General features: G+C 36.2%; 4 protein-coding genes and 1 long non-coding RNA gene across 6 annotated transcripts; 3 read left to right on the forward strand and 2 right to left on the reverse strand.

Annotated features, from left to right (window-relative positions):
- Positions 1 to 4,198: 4,198 nt before the first annotated feature.
- Positions 4,199 to 4,930, forward strand: LOC147281809 (senescence regulator (Protein of unknown function, DUF584)). Its single transcript, XM_086248742.1, has one exon. The coding sequence runs from the start codon at positions 4,263 to 4,265 to the stop codon at positions 4,749 to 4,751; it is 489 nt and encodes a 162-aa protein (XP_086104868.1). The 5' UTR covers positions 4,199 to 4,262; the 3' UTR covers positions 4,752 to 4,930.
- A 6,469-nt stretch (positions 4,931 to 11,399) lies between these two features.
- On the forward strand, positions 11,400 to 14,124 carry LOC147281810 (acyl-CoA-binding domain protein). Of its 2 annotated transcripts, none has more exons than XM_086248708.1 (4): positions 11,400 to 11,548; positions 12,005 to 12,116; positions 13,093 to 13,158; positions 13,585 to 14,124. In XM_086248708.1, the coding sequence occupies exons 1-4, from the start codon at positions 11,418 to 11,420 to the stop codon at positions 13,639 to 13,641; spliced, it is 366 nt and encodes a 121-aa protein (XP_086104834.1). In that variant the 5' UTR covers positions 11,400 to 11,417; the 3' UTR covers positions 13,642 to 14,124. The 2 variants fall into 2 exon arrangements, with proteins under 2 accessions (XP_086104834.1, XP_086104833.1); XM_086248707.1 differs by having other exon boundaries at positions 13,561 to 14,075.
- Positions 14,125 to 14,457: 333 nt separating this feature from the next.
- On the reverse strand, positions 14,458 to 15,687 carry LOC147281811 (uncharacterized). Its single transcript, XR_015123121.1, has 3 exons — positions 15,192 to 15,687; positions 14,881 to 14,937; positions 14,458 to 14,765 (listed from the first exon to the last, which is right to left on the reverse strand). It is a non-coding gene; the product is annotated as an uncharacterized LOC147281811 (long non-coding RNA).
- Positions 15,688 to 16,474: 787 nt separating this feature from the next.
- Positions 16,475 to 19,695, reverse strand: LOC147281812 (CASP-like protein 5A1). The gene is made up of 3 exons (XM_086247187.1): positions 19,208 to 19,695; positions 18,969 to 19,101; positions 16,475 to 16,895 (listed from the first exon to the last, which is right to left on the reverse strand). Exons 1-3 carry the CDS (start codon positions 19,420 to 19,422, stop codon positions 16,704 to 16,706), a joined length of 540 nt encoding a protein of 179 aa, XP_086103313.1. The 5' UTR covers positions 19,423 to 19,695; the 3' UTR covers positions 16,475 to 16,703.
- A 1,106-nt stretch (positions 19,696 to 20,801) lies between these two features.
- Positions 20,802 to 22,833, forward strand: LOC147281813 (ubiquitin-like protein 5). Its single transcript, XM_086249269.1, has 2 exons — positions 20,802 to 21,081; positions 22,520 to 22,833. Exon 1 carries the CDS (start codon positions 20,858 to 20,860, stop codon positions 21,077 to 21,079), a length of 222 nt encoding a protein of 73 aa, XP_086105395.1. The 5' UTR covers positions 20,802 to 20,857; the 3' UTR covers positions 21,080 to 21,081; positions 22,520 to 22,833.
- The last annotated feature ends 4,141 nt before the right edge of the window (positions 22,834 to 26,974 follow it).

Consider the following 26,974-nt stretch of genomic DNA (forward strand, 5'->3'; position numbering starts at 1 on the left):
ATGCTCAAAAATGGTAAAGCAGTCAACGTCGAGTCGAACCACGTAGGCCCGTTGACCCACCACTGAGTGGATGACACGTCGAAGTGGGGCAGTAACGAGTAGCTGGGTCCGACTGGTGAGTAATGAGAGAGAATGATATCCAGAGCACCCTGCGCAAGTACACAAAAGTGAGCGGGAAGGGCACCGGTGTGGTGCCGGCCAAAGCTCCTCCGACGCTTAAGTCAGTGTTCAGAGAGATCTGAGAGCAGAGTGAGTGAATAGTATAATAATGATTTCAGTTGTCCTTTTGTGACAAGAAGGTACCTCTTTTATAGTACCTTTGGAAGAGTGTCAACCAATCCGGTGACGACACGTGTCCTTTGTGGTGACTTGCACTGTAGGAGCACCATGTGGCACCGGTCTCGAGGATCCGAGTGAGTTGACACGGGTCGGGGGCCCAAGAGGCTTGAGCTTGAGAGGCCGGAGCCTAAGAGGCCGGGGCCTAGGGGGCCGGAGCCTAGGAGGTCGTGGCCTAGGAGGCCGGAGCCTAGCAGGTCAGGGGCTAGGAGCCCAGGAAGGACTTAGTCTTTTGGGCTTAGGCCCAAACAGCATGATGTTAAGCCTTGTGTGACTTGTCGTTATGCCCAGACGATTAATCATACGAACAAAACATAATTGAAAAGTCATGATCGATAGCTCTTCTTCAGAGGCTTCGGTTTTCAACAAGTTTCAAATTCATGGATTCAACCACTCGTCTTGCTCCCTGTCACATGCAGTGTGGGGATAATTGTTCATGCTTTCATTGTGTCAGAAAGTTTGTTCAAATTTTCACATGTCATGATCGGTCCAATAATCCTAAATATCATCCTCTTAGTTTACATTTTTTAGAAATACCAAACAAATCTTAAGTAACATCTAACATGGGATATTGCTCTCAACATATCCCGCCTTTTATATGGGATATTGCACTCAATAATATGATGGCGTATATCTATTTTTGTTTATTGTTAACTTGATAAAATTGTACTGATAATTAAAATTAAGATAAATTTCACATTAGTCTCTCAAATATACATAAAATTTTAATATGGTACCCTTTCTTTAAAAAGTTACAATGTAATATCTAAAATTGCGTCAATCAATTTGTTAGATGAATCGCCCCTAAAAACTATTAAGGACAACCATAGAAAAGGTACCAAATAAAAAAGGCTTAATTATCGATTTACCACCCAAAATTGTAACTCATTCCCACTTTACCACCTGAAAGTTTTTTTGTCCCAGATTACCACCTGTAACTTACATCCATGTCCCATTTTACCTTGTTCCGTCAACAATTCCGTTAATGCTGACGTGGCGCGCTAGATGTGCGCCACGTGTCACATCTTTTTTTTATTTTTTCGCATTTTTTTATTTTTTTATTTTTATAAACTTTGAAAATTCATTAAAAATAGCTCCGAACTCAGAAAAATACACGAAAAATTCCTACGTACTCGTCTTGACTAGCACTAATTTTCTATAAGGTTAAATTACCAATTTGCCCTCTAAAAATTTTCAAAAAAATTAGAAAGTCCAAATTTATTTCTAAAAAATTAAAATAAATTTTCCTCTATTAAATAAATTCTAGAATTTTCGTAAACTCTTGGACAAATTCTCAAAAATATTTTGAAAAATTACCAAAAGCTTGTTTTAGAGAATTATTTCGAAACTTTACAGAAATTTTAGAATTTTTCTAGAATTTATTTTATAGGGAATTTTATTTTTCTCTAAGACCGAGAGATCTTTTGGGTAGCAAGTGTTCACGAGAAAGGTAATGTTAGTTTTTAGAAGACTAACGGTGCAGACCTCATATTTTTTGGAGTTCGGGAGATTATTCTATGAATTTTCAAAGAGTCTAGAGTATTTTAATTTTCTAAAAATAAATTTGGACTTTCCAAATTTTTTGGAAATTTTTAGAGGGAAAATTGGCATTTTGACCCTATAGTAAATTAGTACTAGTTAAGACAAGTCGGTAGGAATTTTCCGTGTATTTTTCTAAGTTCGGAGCTATTTTTAATTAATTTTCAAAGTTTATAAAAATAGAAAAATCAAAAAAATCAAAAAATACAAAAAAGATGTGACATGTGGCACACATCCAGCGCGCCACGTCAGCATTAACGGAATTGTTGTCGGAACAAGGTAAAATGGGACACGGATGTAAGTTACAGGTGGTAATCTAGGACAAAAAAACTTTCAGATAGTAAAGTAGGAATGAATTACAATTTTAGATGATAAATCGATAATTAAGCCAATAAAAAATTAGTGATACTTGAAGTGGTAAAGTGAAATTAACTCTAAATTCTAAAAATGACAACCAAAATTATTAAATTATTTTCTATTATTATTCATAAAGGGAAAAATGGATTGATTTTCTTCTCGTAGTTGTCAAGTCGCAGAAGTCTCAGCAGATATACTGAGTGTATCGCAGATTGTCCCTCCTCCCCCACATCGCTACTTCCAGAAAAAACAACCTATTTCAGTATTTCACCAATAAGGCAAGTTTTTCGTACGTGACGTGTCGCGACAAGGACATTCCAATTTTTCTAGATGGTGAAATGGGCCGTGGGGCCCACTCCCTTGACCTGCAGTGGCCCAGAGGGGCCCGGGTTAAGAGAGACGACTATACGGTGAGACGATAGCGTGTCATGGGCTCACTAGCCCATTATAATTGAATTTGAGTAGTTGAATGGAAGCTGCTGGTTGGTCCACGTGTCCTCTATCTGTGAATGGATAAATTCGTCCATATCTGCTAGACTGCTATGACCATCGCTCACTTGAATTTTTATGTACGGAAAATTAATTGGTAATTGTCCAGAATGACGTGTCATTGTGTGGCTTGTCTAATCTGTTATTAGTACATATGAAATTTGACACATATTGTCCTACGTGTCATTCTGCTGTAATTGGGGATTTTTAAATTTGAGCTTACTTCATCGTTTGGGCAATGTTGAGCTCTTCCATAATTATTTTGTAAGTACTAAATAAAGGAGGGATACTACTTTGTCACTCCGTAGGTATCCCAAGTTCATCTCTCCTTTCAAAATAACAATTTTGGTAATATCAATGTATAATCGGAACCGTTTATTTTTTAGATTATCTATTATAAATCATCTCTGTAAAAAATTAATTCAATCGAAAATCGTTTGATTATATAACTGTTATTGATTAAATAGAAAAAATCAACAGTTTAGTCAAAAAATCACTCTTTAATTGAAAACTATCAATTTTTTCTACTTAATTGACAACATTTATATAACCAAACAATTTCCGATTGATTTGATTTTTTACAGAAATGATCTTTAATTGGTTATCTAAAAAGTGAACGATTTCGATCATGCACCGACATTGCCAAAATTAAAATTTGGAGAGATAGAGTGACCTTGAAATACCCCCTAGAAGTGACCCAAATATTTTCCATAAAGGAATATCCCAAAACAGTAGTTAGTATTTTTTATTATGCACTTAGTGCATATAGTAGATGACGTGTGTATCCTATTAGCCAAATCAAACGGATTAAAACATGATAATTGCCATTGAAATACTAAATTGGTAAGTGAATGATCACTCCTAGATTTTGGATAAGGCCCTAAATTTTGGATAAAGTCTTAAATTTTGAGTGCCAGTTATTAATGTTGCAATATTTCCTTAATTTTCAGTTTAAATACATCAATTTTCTTTAAATTTGAAAAACTTGTGGTGCATGTAGTGTTTTTATTGAAAAGTTTATAAGTTGTTAATATTTATTATAATATACGGTTGAATCTATATACATTAACGATTGACAATCATTTACGCGTTTGAGAAACACGAAATTAATGATCAAGGGCAAGTGACATGTATGGCTTTCTTTTGTTTGTTTTCTTATGCATGCCTTGAACATGATTGACAGGTTAAATCAAGATTAGAACAAAGGAAATCAATTGGTTCTCATCATCACTAATTATTTTGTGGCACAAATGGTAAAATAAGAGGCAATTAGAGAATGCATGAACATAATTAATGGAGCACCCCATGCTAAAAAGGTTAGGGCGCCCATAGTGTCTCTTTATATCCTAATTTGTCTTCTAGCGTGGTCATAAGTTTGTACGAAGAGAGAAAGAAAGAGCTTATCCATTACCCCATTATAAAACGCAGAGCAATCTACGCTTGGGGGCACAAAAAACTCCATATTCACACACAAAAACAAAAAAGTCCAACTCCAAAACAGTTCCAGGGAAAGCAAAGCAAAACTTTAAATTGGTTCATCAATGGCGTCAAGGAAGACCAAACCCAGTTACATATTCCCATCCCCATCACCGAACCCAGTTGGGTCCGATCACGGAATGTTCGAATTCGACGAGTCTGACATATGGAACTCATCAAACCCAGTTGCAGAGGCGAAGAAGAAGACGATACCCAGTTTCAGAGAGCCGAAGAAAATGGGGATGAGGAAGATGGTGATGATGAACATGGCGGTGTCCGAGAAGACCACTGCCACCTCTGCGTCGTTGCCGGTCAACATTCCGGACTGGTCAAAGATTCTGAAAGATGGGTACAAAGAGCAGAGGAAGAGAGACAGCGATGAAGACGACGATGGCGATGAGGACGAAGACGGAAGGATCCCTCCTCATGTGTATTTGGCGAGAACCAGAGGGGCTTCGCTTTCGGTTCACGAAGGGATCGGGAGGACTCTGAAAGGAAGAGACTTGCGCCGAGTGAGAAATGCAATTTGGAAGAAAGTTGGGTTCGAAGATTGACAGAGAAAAAAACAGAGCATCCATTAGAGTAAGGCAAAGAAAAAAAAAAAGAGACTTTCTGGCAAAATTTTGGTAGGCCAAATTAATAGGTCATTATTGATAAATGGCTGTCTGATATTATTCTATATGATCTGGGCCGTTGAAATTTGTTGACTTAGGACTGGTTAACGGGACTTTGATCTCAGTCACATTGAATTTTTTTTTTTTTTTCGGTTCGGGGTTTTTTTTTTTTGGGTGCCTGAGTTTTATGAGAGGACCTGATGATATATGTGCATGTAAAATTCTGACTTTGAGTTTTTAGACAGAAAACTTATAATGGGGATAATCGTTTTGGTTTTCAGTCTTCAGATGATGGCATTTCCGTTTTGTCTTTCTTTCTTCTTCTTCCTCTTCTCGAGGTTGTCATATCGGTGATTTTTTGCTAAGAGAATTTTTATTATTGGATATTGCTTGAAATATTATGTTGAATTCTACCACTTTGTTAGAATTTTTTTTTTTTTGTCGAAAATGAACTTCTTTAAGTCAGGAAGACAAAAGAAAAACCAACACAAAGCAGATAAAAAGAGGTCCCAAGTTTAAATGTCTGCTTCGAAAAAATGAATTGCTTGCAAGAGTAATGGACTCAGTCACCAACTCCATTTATTTTAATCTGTTCAACAAATAATGTTACAGTATTTTATATTTATTTCAATATATATATATTCACTCTTATTTATTTTTAACAAGTAAAAATTTATATATTTTTGGAGTTAAGCAGTAAAAGAAGTAAAATTTTTTTGTAAATCTCCTGATATAAATTGTTTATTTTTTATCAGCCCAAGAGATTAATTTAGTGTATGAAAACTGATACATGGAGCACCTTTAATTACCAAAAAAAAAAAAAATTCATATATCTGTATACAAGTTATTTGCTGAATAAATTTGATTATACTACCATTATTGGAATTATTAAATTTACTCCCTAAATAATTTTTTTAAAATGTATATCATAATTCCTAGTGACTGATGTTGAAATAGATTTAGATATGAGTAAATGAAAAAATGAAAAAATTGTCACATCACTTAATATAATTGAGTAGGAAAATTTAGAAAGTCTAGCAATGCAAATGAAAATGAAGCTTAGTTAATGGTTGGTAGGCTGGTAGGTCCAAAAGCTACAGACCAACCAGAAGAAACCTTGAAGCAAAATTCATGCCCTTTGGGATGACAAATGCCCCCTACGACTTTGTATTCTATAGAAAACAAGTATTTTGTATTTGGTTTCATAGTGGGTGGTCGTTGTTGTAAAATACTACTTAATTAATATTGCATTCCAAAAACGGTTCTCAAAAAGTGTCATTCAACACTTTTTTTTTTTCTTGGCCACCTGTCTTTAAACACTTTCTAGGCAAGCACACTTCGAGCTTTTTTGGGTTGTCTTCACTCCTCACTCATCGTATTGTCAACATGTATATTCAATGACTCCAAAATAATATTTAATAAATTAGAACAATAAGTATTCTAAACTGACTTACGACATGGTTTTACTATTCATTGGATTTGTACAAGGGTAGCTTGATGAAAATCAAGATATAAGAATTTTGGTGTTCATTTTAGGTTTGAAATTTACCTTTTAGAGTACTGCGTTTTGTATAATCTTAACTAATTATATTTTATACCATAATATTAAAAAGGTGATACAAAATATAATTATGTATTTTTGTATTATGTATTATGTATTTCCTTTTACTTGTTCATTCCATGGCATCAGAATATGCCAAAATCCTCAGCTGCAAATATTAATGGGTTCACCATTCAATGTCAACCTTTCTAGAACTCCCCCTAAATGAACAGCCAACATTAAACATAGAAAAATATAAATTGAAAAAAGACAAGCATAGCTTGTTCCAAATTCATCATTGACCAACTACTACTAGGCATCTCCTTAGCCCAAAATTAAAATGCAATAAGACTAATCTAATGTAGATGGGTTATCCAATCCAACGAACTGCCATTAATGTATAGGTTATAAGTATTAAATTACCAAAAACCAGGGGCGCTGCTTGATTTTTTTTTCACACTGTTTTTTGCTTCCAATTTCCATTTCAGTTTGTTACTTTCCCACTAATTAGGGTTGCGTAAAAAGGATCATCAATGACAAGCAAAATGCCTCTGGTTTTGTTTTCACTTTTCATGATGGGTGTTAGAATTACTGAAACCATTATGGTCAAAAAGAGAAAGGACTTTGAGTTGGTTTTTTTTTTGGGTCAATAGTTGGAGTTGGTTGGGGACTTGGAGCAAAACTTTAATGTTTATTATCAGGGTAGGGAAGCAAATTAAAAAAATTGAGCTTTCAATATGAATTTAATAATGTAAATAAATATATAAGAAGACCTATAAATTTAGGGCCCGTTTGTTTCACCTTCTTAACAGGGATTGGCTTAGTTAAGACTCTAAGCCCATGTTTGGTGAGAGTGGGATTAAAAAAAGAGGGGCTTAGTGAATCCCCTCTAACTTAAATGAACCTTCTTAGATAGGCTTAGTGAAACCCATGAAAAAGTGGAGGATTAGCTAAGAACCTCTGCCTTGCCTCACCATCGTCACATGGAGCCTCACCATCATCACCGAAAATATGATCTGGATCAGCTCAACACCGAAGTCGGAGCCGTCCTCGCCGTCATCCGTCGCCGTCCGGTGGACCCCCACACCCACTGCTTTGCTATTGGAGAAGACAGCATCGACCCATCTCTTCTCCAATCCCTAAAATCTCTGCGCGCTCTGATCTTCAACCCCCAACAAGAATGGCGGACCATCGACCCGTCCATCTACCTCTCCCCATTCCTCGACGTGATCGAAAGCGACGACGTCCACGCGGCCGCCACGCGGGTCTCCCTCTCGGCCACCCTGAAGATCCTGAAGCTGGGCGTCTTCGACGAGAAGACCCCCGGGGCCAAAGACGCCATCAACCACGTCGTCACCACCATCACCACCTGCCGGCTCGAGCGGACCGACCCGGTCTCCGAAGACGCCGTCTTGATGAACATTCTGCACGTTCTGACCGCCATCATGAACCACCGCGCCTCGGTTTTGCTCTCCGATCAAGCCGTCTGCACCGTCGTCAACACATGCTTTCATGTCGTGCAGCTTTCGACGAACCGAGGGGACTTGCTCCAGCGAAGTGCCAGGTACACAATGCACGAGCTGATCCAGATCATATTTTCAAGATTGCCTGAAATCGAGGTCAGGGACGATGATAATGGCTCCGAAACTGATACTGAAGATGCTGATGATGTTGATGGGAATTTGGATTCTGGGTATGGAGTTCGATGTGCGGTTGATATATTCCACTTCTTGTGCTCTCTGCTTAATGTGGTTGAAGTGGTGGAGACAGATGGGCATACAGTGCAAACAGCTGATGAAGATGTGCAGCTTTTCGCGCTGGTTTTGATTAACTCGGCGATCGAGTTGAGTGGGGATGGAATTGGGATGCATTCGAAGCTTTTGAGGATGATGAAGGATGATCTGTTTCACCATTTGGTCCACTACGGAACCAGTTCGAGCCCTCTTGTTTTTTCCATGATTTGCAGTACGGTTTTGAATATGTATCACTTTCCAGATCATATTTTTATCTGAGATTTCATTTGGTTGTTGTAATTTTATGAAGTGGGTGTTAAATTTTCTATCTTTTTGGTTATTTGGGATTTCATTTCTGGTTTGGGATTCAAATCTGTATCTCCACCTTGTTAGTCCTGCACTACACCAAACATAAAGGCAGTTCTTAGCTAACTTAGTCCATGCCAAGCTAGTCCATGCCAGTCCCTATAAATAATCCATGCTAAGACAGTCCTGTGAAACAAACGAGGCCTTAGGGGCCTTTGCCATTTTGAAGTTCGAAGCAGTTGTCTCAATTTGTTTGTTCTTAAGAACATCTCTATCTATCACGATATAAAAGAGATGGACAAATATATAATATACACTAATAATTATCCTAATTTTTGATTATCAACTTATGTGATTTTTTTTTTTTTTTGGCTAGGGAATAATAGCCTCTCATTAATGATGTGATATATATATATGTTATGGAGAGAAAACTTTTTTATCTCTATAGTGATGTACTGATGTGGCATCACAAATGTGAGAGAGAGATTTGAGACATTAAAATTTGGGGATTAATCCTCCTCTCTCATATGTGTGAATGTGTGAGGGACGTCACTATGAGATAATGAATCTTTTCACATGATATAATTGTTTTCTTATTTGTTAATTGTTATGAGTAAACAAGGTGCAAAATGAATCTAATTATGAACCAATGAAAAACTATATTAATTTTTTAAGAGGAAATTACAGATTTAGTCCAGTTATTTTATACCTAGTTCAATTTTGGTCCACAATCTTTTTTAAGTTCTGTTTTGGTCCACTAAATGTTCCACTTGTTCAGTAAAGGTCCATATTTGTTTTCTCAAATTTGGCATGCTTTTTATCCTATCAAATCTCACCCAAATTCAGCTAACATATACTTGTTTTAAAGCTATGTATTTCTTCTTTACAACCATATAAAAATCATTCAAATTGGAGTTCTAAAACTCAAGATAATTGACCCCAAAGTAGGGTACCCGAAACTGCCAATTTTTCAAACTTCACCCAATCTCAATTCTTTTAGATTATAATACTCCAAATTTGTTTTTATGACTAAGAAATGATGAAATATAACTTATAGTTCAATTATAATTGAAGAAAACACAACCCAAAGGATTTAAAGTCACAAATCTGGACCTTTATTGAACAAATGAAACAATTAGTGGACCAAAACAGAACTTAAAAAAGATTATGAACTAAAATTGAACTAGGTATAAAATAAGTGGACCAAATCTGTAATTTCCTTATTTTTTTAAAATGTAAAATACTACTAAATCGGTTGAGATCTAAAATATTAGAAAAATAATTGATATGTTTAGTAATATTTAGTGCATAGATGATAGACCCAAAGCATAAAAGCTTTTGTCGTTAGGTTGGGTTGGATAGGGTAGAGCCGTAGAGCAGAAGAAAGAAAGCCTTGTAATGAGTTATGTCTGCTGAGAGATGTGACCGCAAAGTCTGCAATGCATGAATGGAAATTTATGGAATGCGGGTGATGAGATTTGACACAAAACTCACTCAGTGAATGTGCTTTTGGTATTTTTGCAGATCTGTGGGCCTTGTCTGGTTTCCAAATTATTGGGCCCCCATAATAATGCCTTATAAAAATGGGAATTAGATGCTTTAAGGCTTCAGCAGTGAGGCCATTATTCCTCTTTTTCTCACACGTGTCCCTACCAGCATAAGGGTCTAAAACACATAATCTTTGGATATGCTGCATGTACATATCCCATATGATTTATTTTTTATTTTTTTAATGTTTGGCTGCCATCGATCAATCGGTTTCTGTTCATTGCTTACATTTTAAGATTTAAAAATTTAATTCTTAGATTAAATGGCTGGTTGTATGGGTGATTGGCTTACGGTTAGTCCTTTTTAGTCATTTTGAATAGGGGCAAAATTGTCACTGAAAAAACATTGAACATTGGCTGTATTGATTCATTTTTTCTTGATAGCCAGTTGCATTATTAAGTTCCATAACAAAAATTATTACCAAGCTCTCGGTAGCTATATTTGTATTTGTTAATTGCAACGTTAATTGACTGTACTTGTAGTTTCAACTTTCAACATTGTAGCTAAATTTTTTTAAAATAAACATTGCAGCTACATTATATATTCACAATAAAAAAAAATCCTAATATTGAATCTTCAACCAATAAACTTCTTAAAACACACTATAAAAAAACCTAATCAACCTCACAGATATTAAAATTCAATAAAAAATCAAGAAAAAAACCAAGTGGTAATTATAGATGCATATACAGCTCAATAACAAATGTAACTCCCAAGTACTTGATGGTCTAATTTATGTTGACTGACACGCTTAATATGTAGGAATTGTCCTTTAATTTAATTATATTATTGACTATATTTATGATTAAGATTTTTAATTGTCTAGTAGTATGGAGTAATGAACTTAAGAAAAAAAAAGAAGGGTTTTTTTTTCATATTTAGTACCTAAAGTTTGACCCTTGTCTTAATGTAGTACTTAAACTTTTATTTATCCCAATTGAGTACCTAAACTTTTATTATGTGTCTAATAGGTACCAAAATAAATTTCTGTTAAAATTGTCAACAAATGTTAGGGGCGATATAGTCACTAAAAAAATTATATTTTAATTATTTTCTTTATATGTTTAAAATTATTTAAAAAACAAAAAAACAAACAAAACACAACAAACAAAAAAACTAAAAAATTATAATTAAAATATAATTTTTTTGAAGTGAACATATTGTCCATAACTTCTGTTAACAATTTTAACAGAAATTCACATGGGTATTTATTAGACACAAAATAAAAATTTAGATACTCAATTGGGATAAATAAAAGTTTAAGTATCACATTAAAACAATAGTCAAAATTTAAGTACTAAATATGAAAAAAAACCCAAAAAAGAATGGTATTTGATCATGGCCCATAGTCCAGTTGAGGCCACTGTCTCAATGACGTTGTTGGGCCTTTTCCGAGTAGTTGAGGCCCATCATCTTACCCGCGTGAGACTGTCTTTGCTGAGACAGAACCTTGAGTAAGTCCTGAGTGAGAGATTGAGAATGGCGGGTGGTGGAGGGAGCAAGAAAATATTGGTGGGTTTGGTGGTGGTGATGTTTTTAGGGGTTGCTGTGTACTTGAGGCTTTGGACCATCGATTATAACATTTCTTCTGATGACGCCGAGCTCTTAAGGTTTGCTTAACTTCCCATCTTTTCTCTTTTTACTTCAAATTTGTTTAAGGGGTTCAAATTTTGAGGAATCCGTGAATGAATGAATGCTAAAATTAAGCTCAAGTGTTTACGTTACTTTTCATTATAGACTTTACAGTTATTAATGGTACAACTGATATCAGTTGTGGGAAAAGACAAAGACTCTATTCTGTTTCTTTGGCTAATTGATGATCAATCCTAATTTCTTAGATTGGGTCATATGTTTACACTTTGTACTATATAATTTTACATATACCCTTTAATTTCCAGAGCTTAATCTGTGAACAAATGATATTAATATTGCCTTGGAATGAAATGGGATTTCCAGTTCTGGGTTGGTTTTTGTTTACATAATAATATGTGAATTTACATATTCTTTTTATTTTGTTTAAATTGTTTGTTACTGAATTATATATTTGTTCTCTCAAAATCTTGTAGACGACAATTCGACCTTGCTAATCGGGAAGCAATGGATGAATCTGCTGAGTGGAGGCTGAAATACGATAATGAAGCAGAAAGGGCTACCAAGTGTATGAACGAACTCAAACAGGTCCGCACCATATTTACTTTCCCCTTTTGAAAACTCTTTAATAATTTGTGTGAGAATGTGGAGTGTTGTCCCACATTGGAAAATTATAGCCTTGCATAGTCCCTTATAAGGAGTTGAGCCTCTCCACCTATTGCTAATTGGTTTTGGGTTGGATGCTCCAGTTTCCTTCAATTTGTTCAACAATTAGAGCTTCATTTATGTGTGTAGTATTGACTGCATGCTATCGGTTTTTTACACTAATCTCATTGTAGCTAATGTATACTTAGTGTGGCAAATCAATTCCCATATGAACTTAGGAGTGTGACTTTGCATGCATAGATTCCTAAGGATGTTGGAGCAAGATTTAGTCTTTCAAAATGATATGTGCCCAAACCCCAATAATGATTGAAACCACTTTTAAAAACCAAAAAATATTACAATTTTTTGGTCAAAAATTGTAGAAGCGCATTTGGGGCCAATCTTTGGAAGGGCATCATTGAGTTGAATAACTTGTTAAGTAATGCATCAGTCTAACAACATGATCTTGTCAAGTAAATCATTAACCTTTTCCTTTTTATTGGTTTCCTGTGCTAAAACTGCTGGTTTGGCTTGTAGTTGGCTTTCATATAATATTCACTTGCACTGCGCCTCTCACTTGCCAATACTAATAATTTTTAAGCTCATTCCTGGCCTGGCCACCAGTCAAATGATTGCTTTAAACATTTCTGTGTAAATTATGCACTAAAGGGTGGTAAAGCGGATTCCTTCATAGCCATCATATTGGCTCAAGTTATAATACTAGGGGTTTTAGCTGTTAGAATGGATGAGGGCCATATATCTGTTTTGGCATTCAATATGCAGGCTTATTCTTATAAGCAACAATAGACATGCACAGAATTTGGATCCTTTGTCTTTCCCTCCATTCTCATGGTAGATTAGAGGTCTGTTCTGTGCCTGTCATCCCTTTGTGGACTGATTAAGCATGTCTTCTTGACAGATAAAGGAGTCTTTTGAGGATGGGAATGCTGCTGGCATCAACCAGAAATTGGTGATGCTACAAAAGGTGATCTTTTTTCTCTAAGTTTCAATACGCGACTCTTTAATATAAATATTCTCATGATGTCCCATAACTTCCTTTTCCTCTCACATTTGTACTTTTTCAATGTACATTCACTTCATTCAGCTCTTGGTAAACCTGGATTAGGGAGCTCAGTGTAAACCATGCTGTCAATGGCTTGCTCTTATTATCAAATACCATTTTGCTACAATCAATTTATGTTACGCACCCAAAAAATTTGTATTCACTGCAGGCTTTGATTTTACATCAAAATTTTGTCTCCCCTTTTTTTTTTTTTTTTTTTTTTTTTTTTTCTCCCACTGGTTTTGAAAGGAAATGGTGCTAGGTTGTTAAAAGTTCCTTTAGGTTTGAGTCTCGTTCTTTTTCTTACAACTTCTGAAATTCCAGGAAAATATGGCCTTGCTTGAACAGGTGGAAGCCTTGAAACAAGAGCTTGAGACTGAGAAGCTGAAGTGCAGCTTGCAATAGGTTATCTGATCAAGGGTCCAAAATTTCATCACAACCAAATTTAACTCATTTTTCATTATTGTCCAATCTATATGCTCTTATCCAAGAAACTAATTTCATGAGCACAATCTGCACTTTGTAAGTTTGCAGCTTCCAGTGGTTACTTAACCATGAGCGAGGCACTCTTGATTGTCTATGTGAGATGCATGTTCCCCCTTACAGCTCTTAACTGTGCTGCTTTCCAGGAAACTGTGAGGCTCTCATAAAATGGCTGCCCTGTTCTCCTAGGAATATACAATGTTTTTCTCCACCACCATTTTCTTCATGCTTAGGAACAAATGTAAATTGCTCAACGTTGCTGTACATTTCCTGGAAGAATTCCTTGTGCTAATAGATTTTCATGAATTTTAGAGCCAGTAATTCATTTAATTGAAAGATGTGAAATTTTGGATTTCTGATTGTCTGTGGCTCGTATTGTTTTATGTAAAATGTCTCTTCTTTCAATTCTTCTTGGTATATACTAATAGTGGGTGTTGTACATGGCTGCTCCTTCCAGACCTGGGAAAATCTTTTGAACTCTGAAAGTTTACAGTTTTATTGACCAAAATATATTGTCCATTTCTTACTAGTTTAGCTTCTGCTATAATGCATATGGTTGCTAGTTTACTTTCTTCTCTTAGGACATCGTTGCTGTCCTGCTGGACAGTACATGTCTGCGCCTGTATGGAAATTTATCAAGCTTTTATGCGCGCATGCATTGTTTTATTTCTTTTGTTAAGTCAGATTTTGTAGAAAAGACGGAGAACAATACTGTAGACAGAGTTTCTTCTGGGAAAAGTATTATTATATGCTAACCATGCTGAGACAGAGTTTCATAGATGGTATTATATTTCTTTTGACATTGATATTTCTATATATATCAATTACTAGCTAGATCATACTCTCCTAGATGGTAGTGAGGGCCACATCTTTGTGCCATTCTTTTTTGAACTTGTTAAGCAGAACTAATCTCCATCTCTGGTGGTTGTGGAGCAGTCAGGTTCTGCAGGGTTGGTTTTGAGGTCATTGAGAAATCTTGTTATTGTCTGTACAAATACTTCATTGTCTTCATGTTCAGTTGGGGGTGCAGGGGCAGCTGTAGAACTCTGTCATGCATGAACCAAAAGAATAAACGTAAATGAATTGCATATATGCATTGCATGCACATAAGTAATATTTAAAGATGACTGGAAATTAGTTCAGGGGTTTTACGGAAGATACCCTTCGTCGTTTAGGCAGTCTGGTCCTGGTGTCCATCATCTCAATCAGCTCATCAAACTGCAAGAACAGAAATTCATCCCAATAGTTATGTGCCATAAGAAACTAAAGAGTGCTTCTATTCATGTCATTCCAATTGCACAATATACTCGCTCCAACTCTTTTTTTCTTGTGAAACTACCTATTTTACCCTTAATAAAAGAAAATAAAAGCTAGAAAATAAAATGCATATGAAATCATGATTAATAAACATGGTCCAAGTTTAGATAAGGGAAAAAGAAATCTAGTTGGTTGAGGTACACATTGCATAATACCTGTTTTACAATTTTTTCATAGTTGCTTGCACACTGGTACAGCCTTCTTTCCTCCTCAACTTCCTTATTAGACATATTCCAACCCTCAAGGCCTTCTCTCTTTGGTACAAATTGCTAAAGATTAGAGGAAAGGTTGGAACATATATATAGTGATTGTGAAGATCCTCCAGGAGCAGTTAATAGCATAAGAAAGCCTATGGCCGTTACCAACTGTCTTGGCTCTTCTACGCAGACAATACAAAAAGTGAAGATGAAAAAGATGGTTATCTCTTGCTTGCCATCTCTCTTCTCCTTTATGCTTTCAAACGCTAATCTCGTGTTCAGATGAGCCCGTCAAAGTCACCCTTATAATCCTCATTCCTCACTCTTAAACACGAGAAAAATTATCACACTTACCAAATGAGGGAGTTGTACATATCTAACAGACTAACACTGTAACTACTTTCCATATATAGTCACCGCCCAGAAAATACAAAATAAATAGATTCTTAGAAAGCTATAATAAATAAATTCTTAGAAAACTACAAAAACTATATTTTATTTACCCAAAATAAGAAAAAATTCTGGACGGCCGGTAGAGATTTTTTTTCTTCAGGGTTTGCTCCATTACTAATTTCAGAGAAAAGCAGAATCATGTGGTTCTTGACCTAAGAAATGCCTTCCATGACCTATGGAACAGAGCAGCAAAACGGAAGAACATGCAATCCGTGAATTATGATTATTTTATCATTTAAAGCAAAAGCTATTGGTTGTATTTTGCCGACTTGTCTTCTTTCACACCTGTTGCATGTCAACCCTCAAAAAACTGAAACAAATTCCAACCCTTTTATCATTTTTCAACACCAGCCGTAGAAGCTATAACTGATCACATGATAATCTGCATCACCCTTTCACTAAAGTTGATCTACAAAGCATATGCAGCCACATAATGTACTCAGGCATCTCCATTTGGAACCTACAAGCTTGGACTGCAGCAATTTCTAAAGCTGCTTTCAAATGAATGTCTCACTCAGATAGCATTTGTGTCTCAGACACATGCTAGGGCCTAGGCCATGACTCATGAGTGAGAGATTATAGCTTCTATGAACTTTAAAACCAATAGGAAAATGCTTTTGGAACAACAAAACTAATGTAACGAATTTTGTTGTAACGAGAAAAGAGTGAGGCCCCCATGAAAATCATTTGAATGATGCATCTTGGTTTGTTATGAAACTCAAGCAAAATATGGATTGGTATTACTTTCTAGTGTATCACTAATTCACTACAATCACATGACACCACAATGAGGAAAAGGATTCATAATAGAAACAAAATCCAAAATTATACAGATCTCCTTGTTAAAGGTTATTATTTGATAATTCTAAATGTATTTTTACCTCAATAAACTCTGGAAAAATGTTTCTATGTACAGAATAAGAGCAAAATATCCTGTAAAAGCACAGCCATTAAAAGGGCAAAAAATCGTGAACATGAGAAGACTCAGCTCACTGACGAATTCTCCCTTGCCGAGTTTCATTGAGAAGCCAGAGACCAAAAGTTTAAAAGAAAGGATGGTGACACAGCAAACCAACTGATGTAAGCCATAGCTGTCGCAGTCTCGAACCTTTTGCAGTGGTTCACACCACATTTGTTAAGATCATTGGCGATGAGTACAGTAATTCCAGCAGAAGCACATGCGGCAGCAAATGTAAGAGTGGACGTGATCTGCATGAAAAAATTGAAAACAACACCCATATATTTGTAAGCAGAGGATGGACTTTCTGAAGCACCAAGTTCTACTTTCCAACTTCCAAACAATGGATATTTGCACAAGTACATATTAACCAAGCATCTCATTAAAAAATGAATGAAGGACCAATATTAAGCGATCTCTGATTAGAAATGAAGGACTAATATTAAGCGATCTCTGATTAGAAATGAAGGCAACACATTTTGGCAAAAGCCAGAAGGGACATCTGTCAATGTCACATGTGGGAAATGGTGGTGTGGAACCAGAGTGACCCAGTTAGGGATCAGTTTTTCACAATGCTTCAAGTGGTCGTGCACAGGCTGGGACTGTGAAACTTGTCTAGGATTAAGCTTGGAATTAAGAGAAATTAGGCTGAATCATAACGGGGACCTAGAAGTGGTCATTGGTACCAAGAGGTTCAACAACCATAATAATATGTATGGTGTTATATCTCTACGGCCACAACATGCTACCACTTTGAAGAAATGAAAGATCAGAGGAGGAAAGACAATGTTCACAATCAAGATAACGACAAAAGAAAAGATACTTGAGCACATTAAAGGCTCGTAGAAACACTTAAAACATTGGACAAATTTGTGACACTTTTCTTAAAAGAAACAATGCAAGATTGCGACTTCGGAGGATGAGTTGTTGTCCATCACTCAATGAGATACAATGACCAACCAATATTTTAACAAGGTAGCGTTTCTATGTCGAGAAATATCTTTATTAGATCCTACTACTAGTATTTCAAAATCTAAAATGGGAAGAATAACTGTCCAGAGGCTAGAGACCCAAACATGAAGGTTTCATTACTGTTGCATAGGGTTGGGCAAATCTAACCTTATTTCATTGCACAAGAAAGGTAAAGACAGCAAGCTAGTTGGCTATTGTGATGCTGATTATGCAAGAATCATGGCATGGACCAACCAACTACTAAACATATTTTGTCAGTCTTGGACAGAGTAGTGTCCTGGTGTAGTAAGAGACAACCAGTAGTAACTTTATCAACTACGAAGGCAAAATATAGAGCAGGAACTATGGCATTGCACAAAAGTACATGGTTGATGCAGTTCATTGACAATGCAATGCCACTCTACAACAAATTTGATCTCTTAGTGGTCTGTTTAGTTTCAGTAATCACACGTGGACCAACCATGTAGAAGTACATTATCATTATGTTTTGAGAAAAGGTGTTACAAGTAAATATGGATTATATGAAGACAAACAATCAAGTGGTGGACTTGTTCACAAAAGTACTCAACACGACCAAGTTCATAGAAGTACCCGAGCAACTCAATATGACAAATAGAGCAGATGTGAGAGAGTCAGTGGTAAGAGGGAGTGTTAACAGTCACCATTGCCACTCTCTTTCTCAAATTATCAAGACTTCTCTCTCTTTTCCGGATCATCTCTTCTTATAATTCTGCTTATGCTTAAGTCAGTGAAAGTGTGAGTGTGTTTGCACAAGTGTCTTAGTTTGTGTAAATGTGTGTATATTTTACTTGTGCATTTTCAATGTGCAAGTTATCTACAATTTGTCACCCCACCATGTGTTTTGTTGACAATGGATTTTCATGCATATCAGAAGTAGAAAATTTTACTATCCACACAATGGTATATGGATAATTGAATGTAGCACATGCTAACAAAAAAACTAGTTAAAAAATGCATAAAATGGATGGAAAACCACTGTTATGCTATCTCCCAACAGAAATTAAATAAAACATTACGCCAGAAATCAACTTCTGCTCTGGATATCTACAGGAATCCCCTGAGATAAAGCACCTCCATCAAATTCGAGGAAACCCCAGAAGGGAAATCTCTCAATGTCACATTTGTAAAGGGTTGAGTGGCAAAGAGGCAATAGAATAAGGGTTAGCTAAATTTCTGGTGAAAATAGAAGCTCACATTCTACTAGCCAGTTTAGCAGACTTGAGCTAAATTTCCCATGGAACCTAAAAAGCTAATCAACAAGAATATCAGCATTGCATGTGCAGCTATGCAAGAAGAGTAGATGGGTTTGGATTCTTTATCTTAATTCTTACCCCATCTCCAACGGTGAAGAAACAGACAACCCTGCAGTTGCGCAAACTCCGTCTCACTGAAAGAGCATACACATCAACAATTGCCAGTGACAAGCTCCACACACATTGCAAGCTAACAGCAGCAACAAGGTAGCTGAAGCAGAAAAAACCAAAACACAAGAATAATTAAACCAATAAATACAAAATAAATTGTGAAACCATGATGTGGGTCCCACCCAAGAGAAGCTAGCAAGCATTACCAGAAGGCGGTGACGGAGGGGAAATCGTTGGTGGTGGCCATGACGGAGAGCGAGACGGAGGCGAAGACGAACTGGCAAAGACGGAGGGCGAGGCCACCTGGCGTGCCGGGCATGCCTTGGACGTCCTTCATCCTCACTCGGAGTGGGTCCTGGGCCGCCGGGTCGGTCATGGGTGGGGCCTCCACCGGGTGGACCATTGGGCGGCTCACGTTCATCGCTCTCTCTCTCTCTCTCTCTCTACAGTCTACACTCTCACTCTCACTCTCACTCAGCAGACAGCGATTTTAGAACCATCCCATCCCTCTCAACAAGAATCAAGATTCCTGCTTTTTCAGCTGAATTGGTGTTTGTTTGGTGAAGGAATGGAAGGGGATGAGGAAGAAGAACCCGAATCACAAATGGATGGAATTGATGGGTTTTGTTGTCCAGTTCTCATCATCAGTCATCAGTCATCTGTCATGTGTGGCAGTGTGGCGTGCTGCTCTGCCTGACTCGGTGATGAGTGAGTGGAGTGACCCAACAACACTTTTGATGTTGGTGACTTGGTGCACCAATTGCAACGGGTCCTTTTTCCCCATATGCCAATTACATAATGCTTCTTTTTAACTTACACTAAGTGACTAACTAGTATTATCATAACCATAAGGGATTAATGTCAATTTAATATCATATTTTTTCAATTTTGTCAATTAAAGTTATTCAGTTTATTTACACACTTTTCATCCAAAGCTCTATTTGCATATAACTATGTGCCAATCACGTGCCCTTTTTTTTTTTGGACATAATGGTTACTCTAAACTATACTATAAATTCACGTGCGTAAATTGATTGAACAATCTCAATTAGAAGTGTGTAAATTGACTGAATAATCTCAATTAACACAATTGAAAAAGTCTAAGGACTAAATTTTTCAAATTAAAAGTTTTGGAACTAAACTGATATAAGTATAATAGTCTGAGGACCAAATTGACATTAATCTGTAACCATAATAATATTGTTTACCTAAGAGAGAATAAACTTTTGATTAACTTATCAAAGAGTTAATTACATATACCACCCCCAAACTATATAATGTTTGACATGTTGCCCTTCATACTACATATTTTGATATTTTACCCCCAAAATCGTTAAAAAATTAATTTCTCCTTTAGTTGTGCATATGTAGCCTTCTGTTTAAGGGTATTTTCGTGTTAATTATCAATTTAAGCTGAAAATGAGAAGAAAAAAATGACCGTAAGGTAGAAGGTCATATGGTGCCAACGTGGCGCCACATGTGGTTAACTAACAAAATTTTTTTTTTTAACAGTTTTGGAATAAAGTCTTTAACCGAAATTGAGTTTTGAGAATAGTGTCAAAAGTTTTAATTAAGAAGGTAAAATGTCAAATAGGATATAATTTGAAGATCATATCTATAATTAGTCTTTCATAAAATCTCTATGCGTGTGGGACAAGAATAGACATGAAACGAGGGAGAAGGAAGGAAACCAAGAAGAGAGGGTGGAAAGTAGACTTGTAGTCGGCGAGGGCAAGACCGTCAAAGATTTGAAAAGACCATAAAGCCCCTGAGAGTCGTATATTAATCTTGCTTGAATTGTCTCTGGGTCTCTCAGTTGGTTTAGGGTTAGGTTGATCATTCATTGAGAATCGAAGATGATCGAGGTGGTGCTCAACGATCGGCTGGGGAAGAAGGTGAAGGTGAAGTGCAACGAGGACGACACCATTGGGGACCTCAAGAAGCTGGTGGCCGCTCAGACGGGTACCCGCTCCGACAAGATTCGGATCCAGAAGTGGTACAATGTCTACAAGGACCACATCACTCTCAAGGACTACGAAATCCATGACGGCATGGGCCTCGAGCTCTATTACAACTGAAGGTTTGGGTTCTCTTCGATTGCGTCCACTCTCATGCTAAATTTCTTATCTTCATACTCAATTTTTGCAATTCTGTGGATATTTTAAGGTTTTTAATTTATTGGGCGAATTGGGTTTTTAGGGTTTGCCTATCTTACTTGATTTGCTAGTTCTTAGTTTTGGTTGTGCCCCAAAGAAATTGGGTTCTGTGGCTATGGCTAGCTCTTAATAACCTTGTCGAATTTTAATCATTACTAGTTCTAATTTTGGTTGCGCCGCTAAGAAATTGGGTTTTATGACTATGACTAATTCTTAATTTCCTTGTCAAATTTAAACATTACTAGTTCAGAATTTTGGTTGTGCCGCTAAGAAATTGGATTCTATGGCTATGACATAGTGAAGCAAAGCTAAATAGTGCATATTTCTGGTAAACTCTAAGCTAATTGAAAACTGGAGTTACCCACTCTTCAGTTTAAGCCTCTCTGCCGCACCTTACAGATGGCCTGTACTTTCTTATCTCAGAAACCCAAGTTAGTACTTAGTAGCTTTTGTATGCTTGTATCTAAACGTTTTGGACCAAAGACCATCATCTCTTTGCATGGTCCTCCTGGCTCCAACTAGCCTTGCTCAAGAGAGGTACTGTACATAAACTGTATCCCTTTAATTGCCAGACCACCCTTTTGCTTTTGGCCGCATACACCATCCCATTCGTAAGGTGAATTTTGGACATGGTAAAAGAGCTTCCCCAGAAAAACTGCGTATTTATCTTGTCCTAGGACTTCAAACTTATGTGTTTGCATTGTGTAAACTGGAATTTGAATGTCATCTCCTGCCACAACTTTTCTTTCAAGAACCTGACTACTTTGAACTTTCTCAATGACTTCCTTATAACTTTCCGTTGTCATTCTAGAGTGGATCGAAGGAACTCCTAAATACTTCCCAAGGTTGTTGGTTAGGGGAGTCCCACAAATCTCCTTTTCAGTCCCTCAACTAATGTTGGGAGTGCAGTACAACTTTAATATTTCAAAGTTAATTCATGTCCCGATGCTGTGCGTCTACTAGCTTATGTAAATGATGCTCTATTTGTGCATGTTTTCAGAGTGGTTATTTCGTAACAGATTTGATTATGTTGGGTTATTGGGGTTTTGGTTGTGTTCAATTGTTAATTATATACTGGACTTTTTAAAAATCTGGCTTAGTTTAATAGTGCAAGTTATTTCAATATATGCTCATTAAGGCAGTTAGAATTTTCTGATAGTAGAAAATCAACCAGGCTCTGTTGAATTTTGCCTGCATCACTCAATAGTTTCTCTGTAAATAAAAATGCTATTTGGTCGAGAATTTATCATCATTCATCCAGGCTGTTTCTGCCTAATGGTGATGATGAAGGTGCATTCCAAGCTTTCTTCTTCTTGTTTTTGAAGTTTCAGAATATTAACACATAAATTTGTTTGTTTTCAGGTGTTCCCTTCCGATAACAATGCACTGGCAGTGGGGCTAATGTCTAGTCTCTTAAGAGGTGGTGTTGTATGTACTGAAACCCTAGGATGGTGCAGATTATATGTTTCTAAAAACTACTTGCTTATGAAATGCTTGGGCTGTCTATATCTAAATGTCAACTTAATACATTTGTGTTGGATGAATTTGCTTTGCACCATCCTAGGATGGTGCAGATTATATGTTCCCTATTTGCAGTGGTAGTAATGGTGTTGTAACGCAACAACCCCTAGGATGACACAGCTTATATATATTTCTGAAAACTACTTGTTGATGAAGTGTTTCGGCTACCTATATCTCAGTGTTAACTTCATATATTTGTGTTGAATGAATTTGCTTTGGAGTGGTACTAATGATGGTCTGCGGTGGTGATTATGCATAATGTATATTTGTTTGTGGCATCAGGTTTCAGAGTTTAGCTGTTAAAATCCTTGAGCTTGATGCTGTATTATGCTCGTCCCACTGAAAATAAGATTTCTAAGTAATTTTTGTTAAATTGCCAAACCTAGTAGAGGCCTGCTAATCCTGACAATCGTGTGACTCTCCAATCTTAACCGTCAATTTATGCAGAGCCTATTCCATTTGGTCACGACTCTCTTGCTTATCCCTATTTATTTTCTCACAAATTTTTAGCTTCCCACTGTCTTCTGGTGTAGCAAATACCAAACTCATCAATTGACACATCAGTTTTCTTTACATGTCTGTGCCAGCCGCCAAATTTAAAGAGAAAAACAAAAACATTTACTAAATGAATGGCTGGAGTAAAAGTGTAAAACTAAAGTGACACATCTCCATGTGGTTATGTGGATCTCATCTCCTTATTTTCTCAAGTGATATCTCATTTAGTCTACATCTTATTTGGTCACTTAATTTGGTCCAAATGGCATTACTTTAAAATTAAAATAAACCTCACAAACTGGGTGGCTAGGTAATCCCAATTATTTGTGAGTATTACACATTCGCAGTTCAGATTTTAACCTATCTTTGAATTCATTGAAAGAGATTGAACTTTGACCTATCTTAATTGAAAGAGATCGAACATTGACCAATCTTAATTAACTCGTTAACCCGTTTCCTCAACACTTTGTGCTATCATTTTCAAATGCATTATCTCTTGGTTATTTACTTGTAGCACTTAGTGCTATCGTGAAATTGATCAATCCACATGAGATGAGAATCATGAGACTGTGGCTTAACAGTAAGTGGACCCATGTGGAGATTTTGGCCCAGAAAAATACAGCCCAGCCTTTTTTAATGATGGGCCAATTCTGACCCATTTGTATTAAACCTGGTCTGTTGGCTAAGCATTAGCCCAAGGCAACATTCGAGGCCTCAGGCCCTCCAATGAAATTTCAACGACATGTCGCTTTCAGTGAGACGTGTACGTCATACATATGGAAGTCGGTGGGCAGAGATTGTGGGGACCACAGCACACGGGGGGCGTGGTAGTTCGCCACGTCATCAGAATCTCTGTCGTTTTAGGAAGAGACTTTGTTTTGGGGTAAAAGACGCGAACCCGATAGGGACCATAACCACTAACCAGAACACAGAAAAGTCAGGTATGCGGGTCCATAACTTATTTACTTGTACCGTAATAAAAGCCTCTTCAATTTGCAAAAAAGTCTTCCTTTTCTATTTTCAATTTTGTTTTTTTGCGTTAAATTCATGTTTTTAATTATGGATCAAATACCTATTCTCTACAAATATTTCAGCACCATTTTTTCTACGATTATAGTGGTTTTAACAACTATGTGATTACTCATCACATGATCACAATTTTGATATAAATGTTGTCACGAATAGATACATGGTATTTAGTCTCACTTGCGAACAAGATCATAATATTTTCGAAAGGTCTTTGTAACCAATGATAATTTGTTCATTCTTACAACTTAGGATTGGATTTCAAATAATTTTGAATAGTGAAATGTGATTGTAGACTCCAAATAATAAACCATGTTGACACTAGAATCGCAATATAAACAAAACCACTCACTAAAATACCGCAAGAAGTCAATATATTGATTTGCTTCACAGGAAATTGAGATTCATTCAAGTGATTCTTAAAACATTAGACTAGTTTGCCATATGTTTGAATTGATTGAAATTCTATATGTGAGAATTGTGCAAGTGAAGCTTCTTCATTTTACTTTATATTGTAGTTAACATTGGAAAAAATTTACATATCCCTATATTGTAGTGATGTGGCATCCCTTGAAAAGAGAGATAGAGACAAACGATAAGAGAAATAGAGAGAAAATAAGAGTGAAAGAAGAGAGAGAGTCAATAAGAGATGGTGGGGATACTATGTGGTATCACATAGGGGGATATGTAAGTTCTTCTTGTTAACATTTAATAATTTTGGAACTCAATTGAGTTTTTAATACGTCTAATTGTAATTGTGGAAAGAGTCTTAATGTAAACGAAAATCTCTAATATTGTAGGATTTGTTATTTTATAATTTTTGAAATTCTTAATTCTCAAAACAAATGCCCAAAGAGAAGAAGTTATCAAATGATCAAACCATATAAGGAATAAGAAAAACAGAAAAAAAAAGTCCACATATATGGCTGCAATTTTTTAGAAGAATGTATCAACCCATAGATTTTTTTTTTTTTTTTTTTTTTTGCCATAGTATCAACCCATAGAGTTAAATGGGTTAAAAAGAGAAAAGCCTTGTCAGCAATAATTCAGTGTTGAAACTTGAAAGCAGACAAAATAATGAGAAAGGAAAATGCCAATGGCAACTGGCAAATGACAACAAAGCCTAGTAATTCCTAAAGGGCAGGGTCAAATATGGGAGCAGAGCAGACACAGACAGTTTAGAGTTTAGACAACACTCATTCAATGTTGATGACGCACATGTCCCTTGTACAAGTGCGGAAGTGCCCCTTTTCCCGTTGCTTGGATCTCTCAAAAAAAAAAAAAAAAAACCCACTTCCAAAACTGACACTTCCTTGGCGTAATTCTAAAGTCAAGTAATCCCTAGGAGGAGGTCATGGTCACTGGTCTCTCATCTCATGGTCCCTCAGCTCATACCAATACAATATTGCTTTAGTTTATGATTTTATATATGGGATTGTGTTATGGTGCGGGCCAGTATGTCATATAGACAGTTGTGATTTTTGATGAATTTTGAGAGTACATCATTCAGAATGGAATATAATTTTCACTGTTAAATAGTAAAGTTTTGATGCAGATTCGTATGTCATATATACACAGTCATGATTCTTAGATGGATTTTGAGAGTATGATTTTCATATTGGATAACAAAGCTATGGTGCAGACCCGTATATCATACAAATATAATTGTAATTCTTAGATAAATTTGCGATTATATCATTAAAAATAGAGATAATTTTTACAGTTGAACAGCAAATGACATGTGATGTGGGGACTAAAGAAGGGCTCAGATATATGAATGTGTTTGTTTAATTGTCTAGGTAGAAACCATGCCATACTGCCATGTATGGTGGAGAAAGTGGGAACTGAAAACAAAGTAATTATAACCCAAAAATAAAAATAAAAACAAAGAAAGAAACAATGCTTTGGGAAGGGTTTTTGTCTCCCATTAATTCTTCTCTGTTTGTGCTTTGAGTCTTTGACCACCCCTTCATTATTTGACTATTTGCTTTCCCTTTCCCCTTAATATGGTATTCATCTATTGGGGTTGGCAAATTAAATGCCCCCCACTTGCACAAATTGAATGAGGCAACCATTTTTGTTGCTATGCCCATCTCTTGTAAAGGAGAGATGATTAATAACATTTATTTACCCTCCCTCCCAAAAAAAAAAATGTCAAAGCCATGTATGTTTTGTAATTTATGTAATTTGAGATAAAATGGGTTGATAGAAGTTTAATTTTCTTTATTAATAAGAAATAAATAAAGGGTAGGTAGATTTTTATTATTGGATAAGATATGCTTCAATTGAACCCGAATATTATATTAAATTATTGAATACATATTTCTTGACCTTCTATTCACTTTTCCATGTGTTATTCACATGCATTCACTTTTTTTTTTGGTGATACATTCTTTAGAATTTAGGTAGTTTTAAGATCATTATCACAAGGCTTGGGGCATATTTTCTAACAACATTTTCAAGAGAAGTATCAATCAAAGTGGTCCTCCAAAAAACATAGAGCATTAATTTCTCTACTAAAGAAAACATTTCTATCTTTTTCTTTGATCAATATGAAAAGAGTTTTGACATTGTTGAAAACACAGCTTTGGTTGGATTGGGTCTACCAAAGACTTATCCATCTGAGATTACCTGTGTTTGGTCCCTGCCTATATTGATGATCATGGTCACTACAATATATTATAAAACCAGCCCATAATTCAATTCAATTCTATATACAATATTATCGCAATGACACCACGATAAATTGAAATAACTAGCTGTGGGTCCGACCCG

Source organism: Dryas octopetala, chromosome 6, assembly GCF_963921425.1.
Source record: "Dryas octopetala chromosome 6, drDryOcto1.1, whole genome shotgun sequence".
Lineage (NCBI taxonomy): Eukaryota > Viridiplantae > Streptophyta > Magnoliopsida > Rosales > Rosaceae > Dryas > Dryas octopetala.

What these genes read in the sequence shown, in the direction of transcription:
- LOC147281809 (XM_086248742.1), top strand. Translation starts at nt 4,263, where the DNA reads ATGGCGTCAAGGAAGACCAAACCCAGTTACATATTCCCATCCCCATCA.
- LOC147281813 (XM_086249269.1), top strand. Translation starts at nt 20,858, where the DNA reads ATGATCGAGGTGGTGCTCAACGATCGGCTGGGGAAGAAGGTGAAGGTG.
- LOC147281812 (XM_086247187.1), bottom strand. Translation starts at nt 19,422, where the DNA reads ATGAACGTGAGCCGCCCAATGGTCCACCCGGTGGAGGCCCCACCCATG. An exon ending in CCCTCCGTCACCGCCTTCTG is followed by an intron (nt 19,102 to 19,207) that starts GTAATGCTTGCT and finishes TTTCTGCTTCAG; the next exon opens with CTACCTTGTTGCTGCTGTTA. An exon ending in TCTTCACCGTTGGAGATGGG is followed by an intron (nt 16,896 to 18,968) that starts GTAAGAATTAAG and finishes TTTTTCATGCAG; the next exon opens with ATCACGTCCACTCTTACATT.
- LOC147281810 (XM_086248707.1), top strand. Translation starts at nt 11,418, where the DNA reads ATGGCGGGTGGTGGAGGGAGCAAGAAAATATTGGTGGGTTTGGTGGTG. An exon ending in GTATGAACGAACTCAAACAG is followed by an intron (nt 12,117 to 13,092) that starts GTCCGCACCATA and finishes TCTTCTTGACAG; the next exon opens with ATAAAGGAGTCTTTTGAGGA. An exon ending in AATTGGTGATGCTACAAAAG is followed by an intron (nt 13,159 to 13,560) that starts GTGATCTTTTTT and finishes CTGAAATTCCAG; the next exon opens with GAAAATATGGCCTTGCTTGA.